General features: G+C 36.9%; 2 protein-coding genes across 2 annotated transcripts in view; one reads left to right on the top strand and one right to left on the bottom strand.

Annotated features, from left to right (window-relative positions):
* The first annotated feature begins 4,067 nt into the window (after positions 1-4,067).
* LOC137984849 (leishmanolysin-like peptidase) lies at positions 4,068-11,362 on the top strand. Its single transcript, XM_068832162.1, has 2 exons — positions 4,068-4,912; positions 6,084-11,362. The coding sequence occupies exons 1-2, from the start codon at positions 4,151-4,153 to the stop codon at positions 7,227-7,229; spliced, it is 1,908 nt and encodes a 635-aa protein (XP_068688263.1). The 5' UTR covers positions 4,068-4,150; the 3' UTR covers positions 7,230-11,362.
* Positions 10,548-22,500, bottom strand: part of LOC137984848 (uncharacterized) — a 22,565-nt gene continuing 10,612 nt past the window's right edge. The window contains exons 7-18 of the mRNA XM_068832161.1: positions 22,343-22,445; positions 22,108-22,194; positions 20,983-21,073; positions 20,781-20,832; positions 18,805-18,914; positions 18,510-18,591; positions 17,400-17,487; positions 16,624-16,724; positions 15,347-15,488; positions 14,300-14,383; positions 12,876-12,985; positions 10,548-11,749 (exon numbers count right to left, since the gene is read on the bottom strand). Of these exons, the coding sequence (XP_068688262.1) occupies positions 11,698-11,749; positions 12,876-12,985; positions 14,300-14,383; positions 15,347-15,488; positions 16,624-16,724; positions 17,400-17,487; positions 18,510-18,591; positions 18,805-18,914; positions 20,781-20,832; positions 20,983-21,073; positions 22,108-22,194; positions 22,343-22,445 (1,102 nt within the window). The 3' untranslated portion in view covers positions 10,548-11,697. The remainder of the gene's footprint in view (positions 11,750-12,875; positions 12,986-14,299; positions 14,384-15,346; positions 15,489-16,623; positions 16,725-17,399; positions 17,488-18,509; positions 18,592-18,804; positions 18,915-20,780; positions 20,833-20,982; positions 21,074-22,107; positions 22,195-22,342; positions 22,446-22,500) is intronic.

The raw sequence follows: 22,500 nt of genomic DNA, 5'->3' as shown, positions 1-22,500 counted from the left end.
GTCCTACAAAATCTATGTAATCACTCAATTTTGACACAACGCTGTATTTTCCTAGTAATTTCTCTGCGGATTAATATGAATTAGAATCACGAATCACCATCCATTAAAGATTGAGCTCAAAAGTCTGACAGGGGTATCTTTTTGAAAAATATTCTTTTAGCATAACGAGCGGATTTAAAAGGTAACAGAAGTGAAGCATACCAAATTTTTTCTGAACAGGATAGATCTAGAGTAGCCTATGTTATGTGTATTTTACAAATCAACGCCCACCCCAATTTTTTTGTTATTTCTTATTTTAACATATTCATTGCATGTTTGCCCAAAGAGCTGAAATGAGTTCATCACAGGGGCCTTGCCTTGCAACGAAACTCGAATTATCACATACAAGATCAACACGGACGCGGGATACAAATTGCGTATTTAAAAAAATGTTTTCAGTTAATTAGGTTAATTGTAGTGACCGCCAAAGGAAAGAGAAACACTATTAGACTCTCTTATAAAGTACTGGACATGAGAGAAAATTAAACGTTTTAATTATTTGACAAGTAAGAAGAGCAAAACAGAACAAGTTCAACATTTTACTGGTCAGAATATTTAACCATTGATCAAAAGCTGTACGAGGAGCAGCAGTAAGGAAAGCAGGTCTGAAGGCAGCATAATTAGTACATTGCAAAAGGCCCGAAATAAAGTCTCATTATCAAAACCGCCGCTACAAATAGGTGAAGACTTAACAGCGATAATTTAAAACGACAAGCGTCAAGCCACAGTCAAAAATGAATTGCATAACACTGAATAGCTGTGTACAGCCCTGCATAGCTGTATATAGCTCTGTATAGCCCTGTAGAGCTAAGCATAACCTTGTATAGCAGTGTATAGCCCTATATAGCTCTGTATAGCTGTGTACAGCTATGTGTAGCTGTGTATAGCCCTGTATAGCTCTGTATACCCTGTATAGCTCTGTATAGCCGTGTATAGCTGTGTAAACTTGTGTATGTCTGTATACCTCTGTATAGCTATGTATAACTCTGTATAGCTGTGCATAGCTGTGTATAGCTCTATATAGCTGTGTATAGCTGTGTACACTTATGTATAGGTCTGTATAGCTCTGTATAGCCCTGTATAGGTCTTTATAGGTCTGTATAGCGCTGTATAGCCCTGTATAGTTCTATATAGCTGTGCATGGGTCTGTACAGCCCTGTATAGGTATGTATAGCTGTGCACAGTGATGTGTAGCTGTGTATGGCTCTGTATAGGTGTGTATAGCTGTGTATAGTACTATATAGGTGTGTATAGCTATGTATACCTGTGTATAGGTCTGTATAGCCCTGTATAGGTATGTATAGCTGTGTATATACCTGTATATCTGTGTACAGCTATGTATAGCTGTGTATAGGTATGTATACCTGTGTATAAGTCTGTATAGCTGTGTATATCCTTGTTTTGTTGTGTATAGCTCTGTATAGCTGTGTATGGACCTGTATAGCTGTGTTTAGCTATGTATAGTTGTGTATAGGTCTGTATAGCGCTCTGTAGCCCTGTATAGTTCTGTATAGCTGTGTATAGGTCTGTACAGTCCGGTATAGTTCTGTATAGCTGTGTATAGGTCTGTACAGCCCTGTATAGGTATGTATAGCTGTGTATAAGCCTGTATAGCTGTGTATAGCTATGCATACCTGTGTATAGGTCTGTATAGCTCTGTATAGCGCTGTATAGCTGTGTATAGCACTGTATAGGTATGTATTGCGTGTGCATAACTGTGTATAGGTCTGTATAGCTCTGTATACCTGTGTATAGCTATGTATACCTGTGTATAGGTCTGTATAGCTCTGTATAGCCCTGTATATGTATGTATAGCGGTGTAAAGCGCCGTATAGCTGTGTATAGACGTGTATAGCTGTGTATAGCTATGTATACGTATGTATAGGTCTGTACAGCCCTGTATAGCCTTGTATAGGTATGTATAGCTCTGTATAGCGCTGTATAGCTGTGTATAAACCTGTATAGCTGTGTATAGCTATGTATACCTGTGTAAAAGTCCGTATAGCTCTGTAGAGTCCTGTAAAGCTGTGAATAGCCCGGTATAGGTATGTAGAGCTGTGTACATTGCTGTATAGCTGTGTATAGCTATGTATACCTGTGTATAGGTCTGTACAGCTCTGCATAGCTCTGTATAGACCTGTGTAGCTGTGTATAGCTAGGTATACCTGTGTATATGTCTGTATAGCCATGTATAGGGTATAGCTCTGTATAGCGCTGTACAGCTGTGTATAGCTCTGTAGAGCCCTGTATAGATATTTATAACTCTGTATAGCGCTGTATAGCGGTGTATACAAATGTATAGCTGTGTATAGCTGTGTATAGGACCGTATATCTCTGTACAGCCCTGTATAGGTATGTATAGCTGTGTATAGTGCTGTATAGCTGTATATAGCTATGTATAGCTGTGTATAGCACTGTATAGCTGTGTATAGCACTGTATAGCTGTGTACAGCTATGTATAACTGTGTATAGGTCTGTATAGCACTGTATAGCTGTGTATAGTACTGTATAGCTGTGTATAGGTCTGTATAGCTGTGTATAGTACTGTATAGCTGTGTATAGCTGTGTACAGCTATGTATAGCTGTGTATACCTGTGTATAGGTCTGTATAGCACTGTCTAGCTGTGTATAGCACTGTATAGCTGTGTATAGTACTGTATAGCTGTGTATAACCCTGTATAGCTGTGTACAGCTATGTATAGCTGTGTATAGGTCTGTATAGCACTGTATAGCTGTGTATAGTACTGTATACCTGTATAGCTGTGTATAGGTCTGTAAAGCACTGTATAGCTGTGTATAGCACTGTATACAGCTGTGTATAGTACTGTACAGCTGTGTATAGGTATGTATACCTGTGTATAGGTCAGTACAGCCCTGTATAGGTATGTATAGCTGTGTATAAACCTGTATAGCTGTGTATCGGTCTGTATAGCACTGTATAGCTGTGTATAGTACTCTATAGCTGTGTATAAACCTGTATAGCTTTGTATAGGTCTGTATAGCACTGTATAGCTGTGTATAGTACTGTATAGCTGTGTATATACCTGTATAGTTGTGTTCTGCTGTGTATAGCTGTGTATAGGTCTGTATAGATGTGTATAGCAGTGTATAGCTGTGTATAGTACTGTATAGCTGTGTATAGGTATGTATACCTGTGCATAGGTCAGTACAGTCCTGTATAGGTATGTATAGCTGTGTATCGGTCTGTATAGCACTGTATAGCTGTGTATAGTATTGTATAGCTGTGTATATACCTGTATAGCTGTGTACTGCTATGTATAGCTGTGTATAGCTGTGTATAGCTGTGTACAGCTATGTATAGCTGTGTATACCTGTGTATAGGTCTGTATAACTCTGTATAGCCCTGTATAGGTATGTATAAATGTGTATAGCCCTGTATGTCTGTGTACAGCTCTGTATAGCTGTATATAGCTATGTATAGCTGTGTATATACCTGTATAGCTGTGTACTGCTATGTATAGCTGTGTACTGCTCTGTATAGCCCTGTATAGGTATGTATAAATGTGTATAGCCCTGTATGTCTGTGTACAGCACTGTATAGCTGTGTATAGTATTGTATAGCTGTGTATATACCTGTATAGCTGTGTACTGCTATGTATAGCCGTGTATAGCTGTGTATAGCTGTGTACAGCTATGTATAGCTGTGTATACCTGTGTATAGGTCTGTATAACTCTGTATAGCCCTGTATAGGTATGTATAAATGTGTATAGCCCTGTATGTCTGTGTACAGCTCTGTATAGCTGTATATAGCTATGTATAGCTGTGTATAACCCTTTATAGCTGTTTATAGCTGTGTATGATTACGCTATGTATCTCTGGGACATAATATGTATGTAATGATATAATATGTATTGGGTACATAATAATTCCCCATACATGACGTACCTACGCGGAGGATAGGTAACAGGTAACGTGAGCAAAAGAAACGGAGGGCTCTGGGGAAGAGAACCCATTCCCATTCCCAGTCCCAACCCGACTGCTCAACAAAACCACAATATGGCGGTCAACGAGTATCTGATATCTGCACTTCTGTTAGATTTGGTCTCATTTAGTTCTCTGTCGAGTTACTTCCTCCACGAATACGATGAAATGGTACGTCATGTTCATTTGGAGCCAACTCACGTCATTAGGCGGCGCAGCATTGACCAGCCTTTGAGAATATCGCTGGATTTTCTAAATATCAGCAGATTGGAAGACCCATACAGAATAAAAGATGTTTTACAAAACGCTCGTGAATACTTTAGTCAAACGTTAAAGGTTCGTAAAACGGTCCCAAAGATTCTTCTTCAGAGGAAATGTCTCGACAATAATTTCTTTTTGAAAAGCAGCGACGGAAAGGGCCCTGGAAGAGTTCGATTCTGTCGAAATGGATGTAATGAGACGAGATTTCTTTGCGGCCCCATCGAGATACCAGCACACGATTTGGATCAGTGTAGACTATGCGACGAGGATCAGAGAAATTGTGGAAACGACACAAGGCCTAGATTTGCTGCGGGCAGAGGACATGATGATACGGACTTTGTTCTCTACGTTACTGCACTGGCCAATACAAACTGTAACAATACTAAGACTTTGGCGTATGCTGCGGCCTGTCAACAGGAGAGTGGCTTAGATCGCCCTGTTGTTGGGTTTATAAACATTTGCCCAGACAAGGTCACTGCAAGAGAACTCAGAACTAGCTACAACGATGTTCTTGCCACGATAAAGCATGAGATCTTTCACGCTCTGGGGTTTTCGCCTTCCATGTTTGCCTTCTTCAGGAACACTAGGGGTGATCCATTAACCCCTCGTCTTGGAAATGGACTGCCGAGATATGTTATTTCCCAAAAACTTTACGAGTGGAGTGCAGAGGTGAATTGGGTTTTCTCCTTTCCAAGCCATTTGTCATTATCTTTCTCTCATCAGTGTGGTTGATTTTAGATGTCTGATCTAAATGCATGCATAGGGCCACTCCATTTATTATGTGCACCCCCCCCCCCCCCCCCGCCCCTCACCAATTGACGGACTTGAAAATCCCAAAGGGAGGGGGGGGGGTGGTGTTAGGGTTAGGGTTGAAAAGTTTGCTGAGGTGATAGACAGTGTGATGTGACTTTTGAAAATAAAACTACATGTAGAATTCAAGGTTGCTGCCTAAGAAAATTGTCCGGGAGCCCTTCGGGCTTCCAACATTAATAGTTAGTGGCCCAGTCATTTTTTCAAGAGCCCAGAATTAATTAATTCCAGCTGGGATCATATTTACAAGAGAGTGAGGATGAATCAAGTAAGACGCTTGTTCAGGCTACTTGTTCAGAAATGTGGTCGCCCGCGCTCGCAAATAAGGCGCCCCGGGCGACCATTAGGCAGCAACCTTGAAATTGCTTGGATTTGGAGAAAACCCAGAATAAAGTTATTAGCTTACAGTTAGCCAAGTTTGAAAGTTTCCTTCACCTGGTTAATACAGTCATGTAATTTAATGAAGTGACCCCTAAAGGGGAACAGACGATTTAGGCTTAGTTCTAGGTTTCTGCTGTGGTTCAATATTTTTTCATGGTTCATTGAACTGATTTGAAAAATTTTAAACCATGAAACAATTGAACCACATCATAATATGCATCAGATTTCTTGTGTCAACTTACTGTGCAAAGCTGTTTCAAAATTTAAGGTTGCAGATGTTTGAGCTGAGGAAGGTGAAGCCAATTTAGTTACATGTAATTTTAATTTAGTTACGTGTAATTTTAATTTAATTATACCATGTATGTTTAGGATTGACCCTAAATTGTAGATGCACACCCAATTTTGACTTCCAAAACGAAGTTTCCTTTAAGTCTAAGCATTTGCCACCTATTTCCAACAATAAGGTTTGGGTAAAGGTTAGCGTTATTTTTAGGTCAGGGTAAAACGCAGCAGTTTATCCTTACTTGAGGAGCAACATTTGGAGTTCACCTTACAGCATTAATTGTCTGTATTCTGAGACAGTAGTGACGCTTATTGAAATCAGCTGAGTGGTATACATGCATTTGTAAACTTTTTTCTTTTCTAACAGACTGTTAAAGTTGTTACCCGAGAGAATTGGCTAACAAGGTCTGGAACAGTCTCCCATCCCATTCATGTAATGGCAACACCCAGAGTCAAGGAAGAGGCACAAAAACACTTCAACTGTTCATCATTAGAGGGAGCTGAGCTTGAAAATCAAGGAGGGAAAGGAACCAAGCTTGCACACTGGGAAAAACGTATATTTGGAAATGAAGGTATGACTGGCATATTCACACAGTACTCTGTGTTCTCCAGGCTGACACTGGCTCTTATGGAGGACACAGGTTGGTATAAAGTAAACTATGAGATGGCAGAACCATTACTGTGGGGTAAGAACTTGGGTTGCCTCTTTGCTAAAAACAGTTGTGGCGCATGGATAAAAGCACAAAGAGATGCTGATCAAAGCATTGCACCTTTCTGCAACATTACTGCAGAATCTTCTGATGGAAGAACAGGCTGTTCAGTCGACAGTAGGTCTGTTGCAAAATGTAACTTAGTCAAGTATGGAGCAAGTCTCCCTATAGAGTATCAGAATTTTTTAAGTGGTTATATTCCTGGGGCAGATGGAAATGAGGGACAGTATGGAGGAACAGTTGCTCTCGCAGATTATTGTCCATTCTATCAAGGCTTTACCTGGACAAAAGAGGGCAAAGGTTTGAGGTCATCTTCATGTGTCTCTCATCACAATAATTTGGAACAAGACAAGAACTTAGCTTTAGAAATTTACAGCAACAGTTCAGCTTGTATTGAGCAAACAATGCAGTGGACAAGGAGAAAATGTGGTGTACGCTACACAGCATCAAACTGGGGAGGTGGTTGCTATAGGTACATGTGCGAGCACAACTCCCTTAAAGTATTAGTTTTCGGCTATAAATTCAATTGTTTTCATGAAGGACAACACATTAAGGTTTTGGTAGAAGCTAATGGCTGGGAGTATCGAGGAGGACTCGTATGCCCTTCCTGTGAAGTAGTGTGCCATGGTAGTGGGATCACATGTGCTGCAGATGTAATACCAGCTCCAGAGAACTCTCAACCAATTCCCAAGATATCCGCAGTCACATGCTCTCAGTGTTCGATACATATTTCACACATTTCATTTCAGCTGGTGATATTGCTATGTGTGTTCAAATTGGTGATGATGGTTACTTCAAGTTAGAATTTTAGGGTAAAACCCAGTCATGTGTATATTTAGCTTAGGGTAAAATTAATGCAGGTATTTATCTTTACTTGAGGAGCAACATTTGGGACACTTGTTGATGTTAATTCATTTGTCTTTATTATTCCACCATTACACCATTTTGCCATTTGGTCAAGAGAATGCGCAAAGTACCGTATGAGACAGTAATACACTGTAGTGTCCCAGATTGACTGGTTAAGAACAGAGCAAATACGGACGGAATGGAAGTTTTTCAATGAAAGAAATTGTTTTCAACACAATGCAAAGCCTGAGAATTTAGTTTGTTATTGCTTATCATTCGTCATTAAGAATTTTCATTTATTCAATCAAATAACGGACATTGAGATGGTCTCATCTGTGTTGTTTTCGTCATTCGCACAGTGATGCCTTATTATGCAATCAATACCATTCTGCATCAGTGCAGATAGAAAGAAACCAAAATACTAGAAAATGGCACAATAGTGGAATAATAAATCCCTTATTAGAATGGTTTCACATAATAATACATGCAGACATTTTGTTTATTGCTGGTGTTTTTCCTCTCCCTTTCGGTGCTTGGAAAAATACTACACAACTCGCAAAATATCCAAACATATTATTATATTAAACCATTTAATAAGGTGTACATGTATGTATCCTGAGACACAAGTGATGTTGAAGTTGAGAAGAAGAGCAAGTGAACACTTTGAGATCTGCATGCAACCAATTAGGGGCACTTGTTTACACATCTGAAGTGAAAGTGACGCTTGCAGTTTTGTGATGCAACTTGAGCAGTGCAGAGAAGGCTCAGGAAAAACTGCAGGCTTGAATGGGACTCAAATGCATGGTTGTGCAATTGAGGGTCATGATTTTTTTTCCAGGCTCAAGTTGCTTCACAAGTTGCTCACTTTTGCTTTGAACTATAATAATAATCTTATAGCGGAGCTCCGCGTGCCAAAGGCGCGCATTCAGAGCACCGTGGCTAAGAAAATCTAGTAACCCATCTGTGCGAGAGAATTTAGTTTTGGCCACCGTATGACTGTACATATGTCCACCCATCCATGTATGCCATTGTGACGAGTATCATGTGACCATAATTATTGTGGACTCATCGAGGTGGCCATACTCCAACTAGTTTACAGCAGACATCAGTTTCTTTGATAATTGACATCCAGGTTATGGTCAATTGACGCCCGTCAAACCAAGGTATCCACTGACCAGTATCGCATGACCATATGGTGGGCTCAAGTTAAGAGCTTATTGGGGTCAGCTGTTTTTTTTTTTTTTTTTTTTTAATTGGCCGCTGACCAGGTACAGTGTACTTGGTTTCAATTGGATCACAGGCTCAAGCCACTTTAAGTTATTGTAAGAATAAATAATCCAGGCGCTCTGCTTTAGGCCTGGCTAAATCTATTATAATATAATTATTAGGAAAATTTCATATTTACTATCACCATTCTTATAATGTAAAGGTTTCTTAAAACAATTTAAAGTACAAACTAATGGTAAAAAGGCGCGGCGTTTCGACCAAAACATCACATAGGTCACATTTAAATTGATAAGCAAGGGATTTTTGGTTGACACTAGACGGCTTGACTTCACACAGTTTCTTCCTGAGGCACATTCTGAATACTGAATCTGAAACTGCGCAAAGTTAAGCTGTCTATTGTCAACCAACAATCCCTTGTTTATCGATTTAAATGTGACCTGTGTGATGCAGGTTATGTTGGTTACACGCGGCGGCATTTGCATCAATGCGTAGACGAGCACAAGAATGCGTCTTCCTCTATTGGAAGACATCTCCATGTGAAACATTCTTATGGGTCCAATGATCTTACCAAGAATTTTACCATCTTAAGAAAGTGCAAGAACAAGTTTGACTGTCTCATTTATGAAATGTTTGTTATTAATGAACTGAGACCAAGTCTTAATGTACAGTCAGACTCAATTTGTGCAAAAGTTTTTTAATCATTTCTAATTATGTTATTCTTCCATGTTTTTTAACACCCCTTTTTTACATTTTCATACTATACATTATTGCTTTTACTTCTTTGTTTTATATTTATACTCAATATGCAAAAAATTTTTATCCTCACTTTTAGCTTGATAATGACCAAAGTTCGGTCAATAGTCGCATCTTTTTACCGTTAGTTTTTACTTCAAACTATCACAGTTGTAAAATAATTTTGAAATTTCAGATTTTAATTAATAACATTTTGTTTTTTACATGTACTTTACAGCCTCTACCTCCACTCAAAAATTAGGCCTTCTTTAACCCATTGATGTCCAAACCGGCCAGTATTTTACTCGTGCAAACGCCAGACGATTTTACTCATCAATGGGGAACCCCTGGGAGTCAGTGGGTTAGCCCTGGGAGTCAATGGGAACCCCTGGGAGTCAATGGCAACCCCTGGGAGTCAATGGGTTAACCCATTGACATCAATCTCAGGAGTGAGACTTTATAGATTTTACTCTGTCTAACACCAGGCAATTTTAATAATCAGTCAGGGGGGGTTCAGGAGTCAATGAGTTACATTACTCTTTTTAATTTAAATTTCATTTCTTTTGTTTTTTAATAGTTGCAGCACTTTTCATTTCTAAACCTTCAGAATTGTAGCCACTAACGATACAGATAACAGTACCATATTACTTGGCTGCGTAGACCTTATGCCTTCCAAAGTGGCCATGATTAGTATTCTTTTGTTTGCTTGCAAATTAGCCCTTGTTGCCTCATTCAATAATGTTAAATATTCTTTTGAATTTAAAGTTTAAGAATGAGGCAACAAGAACTACAGTAGTTTGTAGGTTGCAAGCAAACAAAAGAATACTTAAATGAGGGCCATTTTGGAATAAGGTGTATTGCAGCTCAAAATAATTTGTTAAAACAGCATCTTTTTCTGATAGAACACATCCTATATGTATCAAAAATTTTAGGTCACTCAAATATAAATGTTAAGGTGAGAAAGAAAAAAGAGAGCTAATATTGTTTTTACAGACTCAGGTCAATTCGGGGTTGTTAATACTACATGACTGTAGTAATTGCCATGCAGACTCTGAATATTTATTAAACCCATTTCCTCCTTAGAATGAGACTCAAAGATTTCTCTCTTTCTAACTCCAGGGCCCGGTTGTTCAAAAGCCGATTAACGCTAATCCCAGATTAACAGTTAACCAATGAGTTTATTTCTCTACTCCCAAATGTTGTTCAACGCTGATATTCGGCAAAACATTAGAAGAAGTCAATTTTGAGAAACAAAAATAAGCCAAAGAAACTATCACCAAAAAGTTGAAAATATGAAGCAAAATCAATGAATGAACCCTAATCCTGGATTAAGTTAATCGGCTTTCGAACAAGCGGGCCCAGACGATTTAATGCAGGTTCAGGGTGAAAGGGGTTAATATTGCAGAAAAGAAACATTTCCAAAAAGTCATATTCATGCTCAGCTATTTTGATTGTTGCTAAAGTTAACATTTGTTTGCATTTGAATATAGTACCATATTTTAAAAACAATTCAATTAGTGCATCAACTCATTGACTTCTGAACTTCCCCCCTTTGTCAAGTAAAATCGTCTGGCGTTAGAAACAGTAAAATCTATTTAGTGTCACTTCTAGGAGTCCTAAGGGGGTACTCCTGTGTAGCTTTCAGTTACTTTTTTTCTTTCTAGTTTTACAGTTATGACAATAATTATGAAATGCTTGCCAGGGCTATGCCCTCGTTTTGAGTGTGTGTTTAAGGATTCAACTTCAGCACACACTTAAGAAGTTTAACCTATTGACTCCCTAGGGTTCCCCATTGACGAGTAAAATCGTCTGGCGTTAGACAGAGTAAAAATGATAAATTTAAATTGTCTATTTCATTATTTTTCACACTGCGTACGGTTCTTTTAAGAATAGCTTATTACAATGTAAAATATGCCGCTTACTGTACGCACTTTTTGTATAATGAGGTTATTTATTTTTATTTTAATAGCAACTTTGTACTATTTTAATAGGTAAAACAGAAAAATAGTAACGTTAGATATGAAATAGACAACAAGGCGAAAAGTGCCAATTGGCTTTAATCAAACAGGCTTGCAAAACAGGCAAGAAATAAACTTATATTAAATCTTCCATTTTTGGTAAAAAAAAACTACATGTATTTTAGTGCAATATTTGATGTAAAAATGATCTTAATTCTCTTAGATAGTACACAACATAATTATGAATTGTAAGTCAATTTAATGAATTATATGATAATTTATCTGACAGAACAGTCTACTGTCATACACAGTACTCTCTCTCTCTCTCACATAGTACGCACCATGTGATTGGTCAATTTAAATAGTGAAACTTCTTCTACCAGACAGCCTGCTGCATTTCAAATATTTTATTAACCTTGTTTTCTCTGGTCCATTACTCAATTGAACGAAAAAGAGTGCAGCTCTTGACCTCTGTAGAAAGAGGTACCAGTATTCACAGTTTTTATAATTATATCGCTGTAGTCCCAACTTGAAGAGCCTGATCCAAAGCACAAAGGTAACTGCAAACAAGAGCAAAATCAGTAAGAGCCTCCAGGGAAATATTATACAGAGTGAAAAGCCTATAGCGATATTTCTTGTTTACAAACATTGACGTCACATTTCTTTTGATATTCAAATTTGCCAACCACAGAACAAAAGAAGTGATTGTTTCAACAGCCAATTAGGTTCTGGTTGGCATATTAATAACAATGCGTGACGTCACGAGAAACATCGCTATTCCAAGACATTTCCATTTTGGCCAATCCTCGCATGTACATGTACATGTACGAAGGCTCTTCATTGTCGAAACAGTGTCAACCAGGTAAGGACAAGGGAGAATTTAATTAAAAGTGTTTCTCGTTTCTCGCAATCACTGAAGAATGATTGTTGAAAGCCATAGCCTACATTGTAAGTTAATCTTTGTTTAAAAAGGAGGCTCAGAACGATAAGATTAATTTTCATATGCTTATTAAACGTGTATAATTATATGAGTTTAAGTTGGGATTTTCATAGAATTTCCATACACAGTCTGAATTGGAAATTCTATTGTATTTTTAAAAGCAAATTAAATCGCACTTTTTGTCAAAAAAATTAATAGTCCTTTGATTAAACCACTGTAAGGTGAACTAAGATAGGAAATTTGCTGAATGGCAATTAGTGAGTAGTTTGACACCTCTCCAATTTAAGGCTATCTTGTAGAAGCAATGCCCCAAAAACCTCTAGCTTCTAGGTTTACACTTGGGAGGCCATTCCTATTCTTGCTGCTATATTACTGGTATCCAAAAAGCTGCTAGTAAGCTGTAAGTCTATTGCTGTGAAATATTTATTTACATGTTCATGTACCTAAAATTAATGTTTTCACATGGTCACTGCACAAAGATTTCTTTGAGTTTGTTAATAAATTACTCACACAGCTGTTGTAATTAAAACCTAAGAAATAATCAATTACCTTATAGATCTATTGCCATCAACACAAAAGACTTTCAATCTCTTTACTATCGGTAAGTCTCAATAATTTACTTAACCTTAACGTTTACCCTTCTAAGAACAACACTTATACATTTTACTCTATCTAATACCAGATTTTACACATCTACGAGACCAGTACAGGAGTGAAGATCTTAATACAGTTAATCCATGAATTACCTTGGGTTGTGCATTTCTATCCTCCCTCTCAAGATTGATTGTCCTAGCATCTTGCTAAGCTGTGAGAGGCATTCTGAGGCAGCTGTTGATGTCAGGGCATTATCACTTTTCTGGGGGGAAAAATTGATTTTAAAAAATGTGCAGAAATAATGTTATATGTATGTGCTAGAGAGAAAAATGTTCCAACCCAAGGCATCTAGATCTTGGAGTGCATCAACCCTTTTTTGAAAATTTTGCCTTTCATTCCTAAAAGTTGGCTGGAGTTTAAAATCGCTCTCCGGCCACAAAATGAATTTCAAAGTTCACCAAGCTTTGTAGATTAGCCAGACTAAGGGGTTGTTTGATTTCCAAAAAGATCTGTTCGATTTTTGGAAGCTAACTAACCTTGTTCATTTATTAGTTTCCTCTTGAATTGTAAAATAATACTTAGCAAAATTGCCAATTCCTTTTATTTTAAATGTGTGCAAAAGTATCAAAATCAGTAATAAAATATTATTATTATTATTATTATTATTATTATTATTATTATTATTATTATTACTGTTATGTGTTATAATCATCAGTCGCACTGTATTATAATTTTCAAGTTCTAAATAACATTGTGTGTAAAGTATTTTTTTATGTTCTTTACTTGGACTTTTTCAAAGGATGCTTATTCCTGTATTAAAAAAGGACGTAGCTTTGTGAACTTGTCTTAATTTACAATGTAGATGGCACATAATCAAAAGGGTTTTCTTATAAGGGAACTCTGGTGCTGCATTGAGTAAAAGCACCAAATTTTAGTTCTGTCAAAATTTAATGACATGATAAAAGTAGTATTTTAGAAAGATGATTACCGGTAATGTTTTGACCACTGGCCGTTTGTCAGAGCAAATCAATAAAGTAGGAGTTGTAAGGGGTTTTTGTATTAGCATACTAATGAACACAGAAAAAAAAATAAAGAAATAAATTCATGGTATGCAAAGCATCTATTGTTTTGAAGGTAGAAGGTGCCACTTTCTCAATCTCTTCTTGGCTCTCTATGTCAACTTGGTAAAGAAAGCCAACAGACAATTGGCTGGAGTGATTAAGTATGTTGAAATGGTCAGCTGCTGCTTTGGGTGTGTCATTTTTTGGAAATTTTTTTCGGCTGTCAAGTTTCTTCCTACATTGTAATAATTCCCCAGCTGTGAGAAAGACTTTAAAGATTTTACTCTTGCTGATGCAAGACGATCCAGCGATTGGGGGCGCTTTTAGGTGTGAATTTAAAATCAATTCAAAATAATTACTTTACTGTTTTGTTTGGTTTGCAAATTAGCCTCCTGAAAACGAGGACAGTTGGACAAACTAAGTTAAACATAAAATCAATACAAAATAATGAATAGTATTATTAAAGTAAAAGTTGGCCACCATTATTTTATGAAAGTGATGGATAAATAACTTACCAAACTGTAAAATATTGAATCAATAAACAGCTCTAAGTATCGTTTAAACTGATTCTTTCCAATCCCTTTGGCTATTACTGGTAACTTGTGAATAAGAGAAACAAAAACAAACCAAATAACAGAATTTTGCAACATACCATATATTTATAGGAAATCATACCAACATGAACTCGTGCATTTCCTGATTAATTTATTTTATTGGCAGGAGTAATGTTTTGAAAGAGTTCAAAATCCCATGACTGTGCAATTTGTGAAGTTTCAAAACATCACAATAACTGACCATAAATCGCAAAATGTACAAGCAAGTTCACATGATTTTTTATTTATTATACTCTACAAAATTATTTCATCGCTGTGTGTTCCAAAGCAACTTCTGTATTGCACTTTATAACAATTTATGCAATGCCATACATTATTGACAAATCAGAAATACAATATTCTGGGAGCATAATAAAAGATAATAATTATAATAAAATCATATTAATTTTTGTAACAATATTTTGAGGGTTAAGCAAATAATGATGTTTCGTCAGTTGTGGATTTTTGGTTCACTTTTATCAAACATCTTTACATGTATAATGACAACTTTAGTGCAAGACAATACAAGAATTGCACTCAAATCCTAAAAGGAAGTTACATTGTTATGAAATGCACAGATAATAAAGAATGAAAAACAATTTGATATTTACCCAGTAAGTCAGCTCGGTCCACAGCTAACAAATGAATTTACATTTAGCATTATGTCGTCGCTATGACGTATCTCATTAGCGGATGAATTAACTTAATAATCGATTACAGAATTTCTTGACAAAGCAAATGACTACAAGCAGTCATTTTCTTCTTTTATCATGGCAAATACTCACTATTAAAGTCGCACACAAAATCTTTTGTATGTGTTTAATTACACTGTAATGTACACTTGTTAGCATGACAGCTATAAGAATTGAAAAGGCACAAACTTATGTAAATTTTCCCGACTGTATATGCTACTAAAGTGACAAAAAACAAAGCTGTACAACGGGCGTACACTCTAGAAGAGCCACTTACCTGAGCGCATACTGTTTCCATAAGATGTAGATGTTGTGTATAATGTTTGTACTGGGTGGCCTCTGCTACAACTGGGATTACGCTAATAACTTCTTTATGTGCCTGCACATTTGATGACAGCTCTGCTACTAAATCCACGCAGCTACAGAAAGATGTGATACAGAGAAAAACATATTGAGTGTTTTCACATCACGTCACAGTGGCCATATTGGCGTCCCTAAACAAAAGAACCATATGCATATTGATGTCCAAAACTAATCCTCTGGGAATTGAGCTTTATTATCATGCAAACGTTTTCTTTTGTTTCGGTGGAAAAACATGGTTACTGATGACAACATGAGTGAAAACACTCTATTATACATGCATGTAGTTTAGTTATTGGTTTTTAAAAAATAATTTTTGCCATTCTTACAGTATACAGTACTTGCAGGTCAAGTATGATACATATCATTAAACATTGAAATTTATAATTTACTAAATTATTTTAGCACTCTGCACTTTTGAGCACTGACAACTGACACAGCCAGAGTACAGAGGTTACTTACAATTACCTAGGTGTTAACTGTTCTGGTTCTAAGATTTCCAGAAATTCACAAGGGAAAATTTGGACATACAGGAATATCCAAATATTGTGCCTTTGGATCAGCTTCGGCAGGCCTTCATAATAACGTAAATTTGAGTACACAAAATGAATTTTCATTCTTGATGTTGGATACATGAACATTGGACAATGGTTTTAATAAGTACCCTGTACGGTAATGACAGTCAACAAACACGTTGACTTCTTCAGTCAGAGAAGTTGACAACTTTTTTCCTTGAATAAAGTAATCAAAGACAGATTACAGCTTCCAGTATTCCAATCGGTAGGATACATGTATGTCAGCCAACAACTATTAATAATAATAATCATTGATATTTCTATAGCGCAAGTTAGCATCAAATGTGATTTACAAAGTTAACAAAGCTAAAAACATTAAAAAGTTAAAAAGGTCAATAAACGTCTAGAATATCAAGAGCTATACATAGCATAAGCTTCTCTAAATAAAAACGTCTTCAATTTGAAACATTTGAAATTAGCCTCCTCCCTTATTGCACTCAGCAATTTATTTCAGAATGACGGTGCAGCAGCAGTGAAAGCCCTTTCACCAAGTGTCTTTTTCGTTTTCATCGACAGGAGTACTAACAAAAGTTCAGAATTAGAGCGAAGACCATACAATGCCCTGTTGATGTAAAATGCGCAAAGAATTTCCTTTGTGGATTAAAGTTAGTTTCCTCACCCATCAGCTCTTTCCCATGGTTGAGGTGGTCGTCGGAATAAGTGGTCTGCGCAACCTCCACCTCTCTTCATTTTAGGAGCAAGCGAACCACAAGAGTACATCTACCAGAGATGACGAAAAATGTTATCTTAGGCCAAAGCATTAGAGCGTCTACATCTACATTCTACATCTACATTTATTAGAGTCGGTAAAACCTTAAAAGGTATCACGCCAACTGTCAATAATACGTACAATATAAAAAATAAATGAATAACAATAGATAAAGATATTAACATTAAAAATATAAAGATTAAAATGGAATGGTACTAATTTTCGATTTAAAAATATTAACTAAAGAGAACTAGAATTTACAACATCACCGGGGAGGGTATTCCATTCAGCAATAGTTCTTGGAAAGAAAGAAAATTTAAAAGTGTCTATTTTGGCCATTGGGTCCGGTCCTTATATTTAAAAACATGACTGCGACGTGCACGTAATTCATGATTACGGGATAATAAATTCTCAAGATTAATGTCTATTAGCGAACCACAAGCATTAGGACAAATCTTTAGAGCATTGAAAAAAAACGTCAGAACTTAAACCAGTCTTGAAAACTGTTAACTATATGTCAGTACATTGGTCAATGGTTAAAATTTGCATTGGGTAGTCTAGTAGTCCAGAGCAAATCTAGCTCCTTGAGCAGGAGCTTCTACCCTTTTTTTTGTTTATGACAGGTATGCTGCACAAATAAAAACGGTTAACTGCAATAATAATTTTGAGAAGCATAATTTCAAGACCTGTTTATTGGTATGTAGTTCCATATCATTGTCTCTAAGTCTTTTGATCACTCCAAAAGTTGCAGGACCCTTCTGAATTCCTGTATACCTAAAATGAGAACAAATTTAAAGCTAATAAAAACCATACATGTACATGTACCGAAAAGAAACTGTATGCACTAACATACGCTTGATTGAAAAAACTACAGTAGCTAGTGGAGTCTTGTACCAGTCACTTCTTTTGTTTTACTTTACTGTGGCTAGACCTCTGCTGTGAAATGGACCTTTTCCCAGTTAGGCATTATTACTGTAGAAGTCTGATACAAAGTACATAAATGTACTAACTTTTAAGGGGTTGTGTCATAGACTTAAGTCAAATTGAGTGACTGGACACTGGAAACCAAATTAATCAACCAAAACATAATATTTATTATTACTTAAAACATTGCAGGAAGGTTTGAACAGAACACCAAATAGAAAATGAGGCAGGGATGGGCAAAATTGAAGATTTAAATGGATTGCAATTGGGGTTTTTGAAAATTGTTTGGCCCAACTGTTTGAAGTTTCTCTCTGTTATTTGAAACTCCAATTATCTGAGATAGACATTTTTTGTCTTGAAGCTTTGAATTGTGAACGTTTAAAACTAGTATCTGGGTCAAGGCTGCTGCCTAAGAAAATTTTTCTGGAGCCCTTTGGGCTTCCAACATTAAAAGTTAGTATCCCGAGTCATTAATTTTTTTTTCAAGAGCCCAGAGTTTATTAAGTAAAAGTGAGGATGAATCACCTTGTGATAAGTTAGGTCGCCCGCACTCGCAAATAAGGCGCCCCGGGTTAGCATTGAGTTGCATTAAGCAAGTAGTTGGTTAAACTACATAAAATCGATTGCACCACCATGACACAGCCCCTTTAATTTAAAACACATGCTTTCTCGTTGAATGGCCAAATAATAACCTGCCTGTCAGTCAAACTTTATAGCACGGGAAAGGGCAGAGCGATTGGCCAGTCACAGAGAAGTCAGGGGTTTAAAATTTTTGAGGGAATGATATTGCATGCGCAACAGTGAAGAAAAGAAAACAGCCATAAAAAGACAATAAAACTCAGCTCACAATACACGATGTACCGGTAACCTACTTCTCTGAAGTGGCCTCTTGCTTATCAATTCCCTTTAAGCCCTCTCTTGCTTTCTCCATGACAACAGTCAGAGCACTTTCACCTGAGGAGAAAGATTGCACAAAATGTCATAAGATTTTCAAATTTGCTATCCCAGCCTGTTCTTTAACCCACAAATCTATCCGAAGATTGTAAAATGATACAGTAATATTTAACTATTTAGATGTGATTGCACAATGTAAACTCACCAACAAGGCAACCAAGTTTCTTTAGAAATCACTATTACTTTTGAGACTTGTGCTTTTTTTCAACTCACCGTAAGCTTTAACTACATTGCCAAGTGACACTGCAGCACCTTGTCGGACTGAAGGAATACTGTCAGATAGATTCTCAAAAAATAGAGGGTATAATTCATCCATACTAGAACTAAAAGGAACACAGAAAAAAAGGAATTGTTGGCACTTTTTGTAATCATCAGCAACTATTGATGATTTACAGTATAGTATAACTTATCCATTAGTAAACGGTCTAATTTAATGATATGACAAACTCTGTTTTAAATATGGGAGAAGACATCTGGTAGAGTGCCGCCTATTTTCTGTCCTTCGAACCACACATTTCTCACTTTGTTTGTTTAAATATAATTTCAATTACTGATTGGCCACTTTATGGCCCTGGTATAATAATAATAATAATAATTATTATTATTATTATTATTATAATAAAAGGAAAGGAAAGGAACTATATTGAAGTGTCTAGTCGATTTAGCGCTGGAGCACTAATTGGGGACACTGTAAAGTGAAATTAACAATCAACGCAAATCAAGTCGAATGTTGGTTTTTGAGGAGAGGGGAAACCAGAGTACCCGGAGAAAACCTCTTGGTGCAGAGTAGAGAACCAACAAACTCAACCCACATATGACACCGAGTCGAGGAATCGAACCCGGGCCACATTGGTGGGAGGCGAGTGCTCTCACCACTGTGCCATCCCTACATTATTATTATTATTATTATTATTATTATTATTATTATTATTATTATTATTATTATTATTATTATTTCGTTCATTTACAAGATATGTTGTTAACATGGTTTGTAAACTAGGCATCAAGCCACGACCTATGGCCTTAGGTGTCTAGTGTTCTTCTCAAGATTCTTGCCGCTCCCAACAAGGAGGCTTTTTGTAGTAATACCGTGCAATCTAGTCCAATTTTCTTCAACGGTGTTTTCAAATTTTTGCTGAACGTCCCTAGTGCACCAATGACAATTGGTACGACAATTACTTTTTGGCAGCTCCAGATTTTCCCAATCTCTCTTTTTAATTCTTGGTATTTTTCCATTTTCTCTTGTTCTTTTCCCAGCACTCTTGTATCAAAAGGGCACGCCACATCTATCACATAACATGATCTTTCTATCTTATCAAGAACAACTACATCAGGTCTATTATGCTCAATTTGATGGTCTGTTTGAATTCGGAAGTCCCATAACACCTTTACTTGATCGTTTTCTATACCTCCTTCAGGATCATGATCATACCACTTGTCTTTGCATGGGATGTTGAATTTCTGACAGAGTTTCCAATGGATAACTTGGCCTACCTTATCATGTCGCCACATTTTATACTCTCTTTGCGCCAATTTCTTACATTCCACTACGATATGACTTACGGTCTCTTCTCGTTCTCTACATAACCGACACATCGGAGACACATCCTCTTTATCAATCCTGTTTTTAATGCTATTTGTCCGTGATGCTTGGTCTTGTGCAGCGGTTAGCAGTCCTTCAGTTTCTTTTTTTAGTATTCCCCTTTTTAACCACCCCTAGGATTCTGGGTCCCTTACTTGTTCTGTAGCTATCTCAAATTGCCCATGTAATGCTTTGTTCTTGTATTTAGACATAATCTGTCTTCAGACACTTCTATTTTTGTAGGCCCCTCCTCCAAAATCTTACGAAACGAAGTAACCTTTCCTTACTTTCTCCAGTGTATCTAAACAGACTGCCCACTTCAATGTTCACACAGTCTTCTACACTTAATAATCCACGCCCTCCCGCTGCTCTATTCAGATACAGTCTATCTAGGTCGGCTTGCGGATGGAAGGCTCTGTTTATTGTCAGCAACTTCCTGGTTTTGTGATCCAATTTCCTCAGTTCATTTAGTCCACTCGACAATTCCTGCACTATATCTGATTATTGAGACAGCTCTTGAGTTCATTGCATTTACCACAATTATTATTATTATTATTATTATTATTATTATTATTATTGCTGGGATTAACTGTCCTTGTAAAATTACCTGCTTTCCTGAGGAAAACAAAGTACAAAATTCCCACAGGCCACACAGGCAGCTAGGAAGGAAACAAAACCTCATACTCAAGAAAAAGAAGATACAAGTACAATGATTGCAATCCAATGTACGCCAAGTGGTGAAAGCAAGACCTTTATGACATGACGGATATACCATGTTTGTGAAAACTTCACATAAAAAAAATACTCACCATCTCTGACAGGCCAGCTATCATCTTTAAAACAACAAATCAGTGCACGAAGAAGATCTGATACATGGGGTCGCAGGCTATCTGGATTCACCTGTGGTATTTTGAATGCAAAAAACACTGTGTCCTTGAATACAATGTACTTTACAAGTGTTTTATGCACATGTAAATACACCACGTACCAGTACCACCTATCAGTAATAATTATTAATTACGACCAAAATGACTTATTCCCTAACATAAAATGCATAACTAGTTAACAGATTTTGAGTAAAGATCCACTCCAACAAAATGAAACTTCTAAAGAACAGGAAATAATCGTCACAATCAAATTTCTTCCAAAATTCTTTTTAATTAAGGAAGCCTTTGTATCACCCTGCTAGCAGAGCCTTTCTTTTGCTTGCTCGATTTTGGCGTTCTCGAGAAAGGCTCTGTATGAATCGAGTAAGATCTTTATTGAATATGCGCTGCATGTTGCCAGGATACAGTCTCAAACCCAAGCCTAATATGCCAGATCTCGCCGCCATCTTGGTTTTTCATGGTACAGTGGGCTCAATTATAACCATCGGTTTGTTAATAAACGGACCCGCGCACTGGAAAAACGGGTTTGACGAGAGAAAACAAGATTGACCAGTCCAGAAGTTCCGGCTGCGGCAGCTTCAAAGAGTTGACGCGATTCGGGCAGAGCCTACTTTTCTCCTCCTGAGTAAAGAAAAAGACAAAAGGAGGCTCTGCTCACAGGGTGCTTTTGTATCGGAACCAAAGATTTTCAAAATCGTTCATTTTTTTTTTCAAATTTCCCAGGAGCCTATAAAATTATCTTTAATATAACGATTTACATGTTCTGCAACATTTTGCAGTTATCCTGTGTTTTCATGTGTCAGAACGATGGGACAACCATAACATGTCACAATAATAATCTTCAAGATGGCCACATACAGGAAATTGAAAGTGAAAATAAGTGATTCTAAAAAAAGGTTCTTTTCCATACAAAATGCAATAACATTTGGGAAGGAGGGTCCGTGTAATAGTGCAGTATACCACCAAAACACTCAGAAGTATGTGCAAGTACATGCATAACAGTCCACTTTTTGTTGATAATTGTTGTATGACTAACTGGCTACTGACCTTAGTTCCTAGTTCTGCAATGCATGCACAAGATGCTTCCCTGACAGCATGATTGTCAGCTTTTGTCTGACTGATGTAAAATTCCACCTGACCAAAATATTTTAATATTTAATACACCTTTAAGTTAATAAAAACTAGTCAATAAGTACATAGTTTTTTATGTGTTCTCTGTAGCTGATCATTCCAAACATGACAAAATATTAATTTTTACAAAACAAAACTTATGTGCCCTCACAATTTGCATAATATACTTTTCCACCAAGAGCTTCCCTTCTGTCCCAACAGCCATTTTCCAGCTCTGCTGGGAGTAGATTCTGACACCTTCTGCAACATAGTATCTTTGGAAAGAAAAGCAAATAGATAACATTACTATAGCTGAGCGGTTACACAGAC

Source organism: Montipora foliosa, chromosome 14, assembly GCF_036669935.1.
Source record: "Montipora foliosa isolate CH-2021 chromosome 14, ASM3666993v2, whole genome shotgun sequence".
In the NCBI taxonomy this organism is placed as follows: domain Eukaryota; kingdom Metazoa; phylum Cnidaria; class Anthozoa; order Scleractinia; family Acroporidae; genus Montipora; species Montipora foliosa.
The sequence above is the reverse complement of the archived record's forward strand: the minus strand, read 5'-3'. Positions and strand labels throughout refer to the sequence as shown.

Coding starts and splice junctions, on each gene's coding strand:
- LOC137984849 (XM_068832162.1), top strand. CDS start 4,151: ATGGTACGTCATGTTCATTTGGAGCCAACTCACGTCATTAGGCGGCGC. Junction 4,913..6,083: donor TTTACGAGTGGAGTGCAGAG/GTGAATTGGGTT, acceptor CTTTTCTAACAG/ACTGTTAAAGTTGTTACCCG.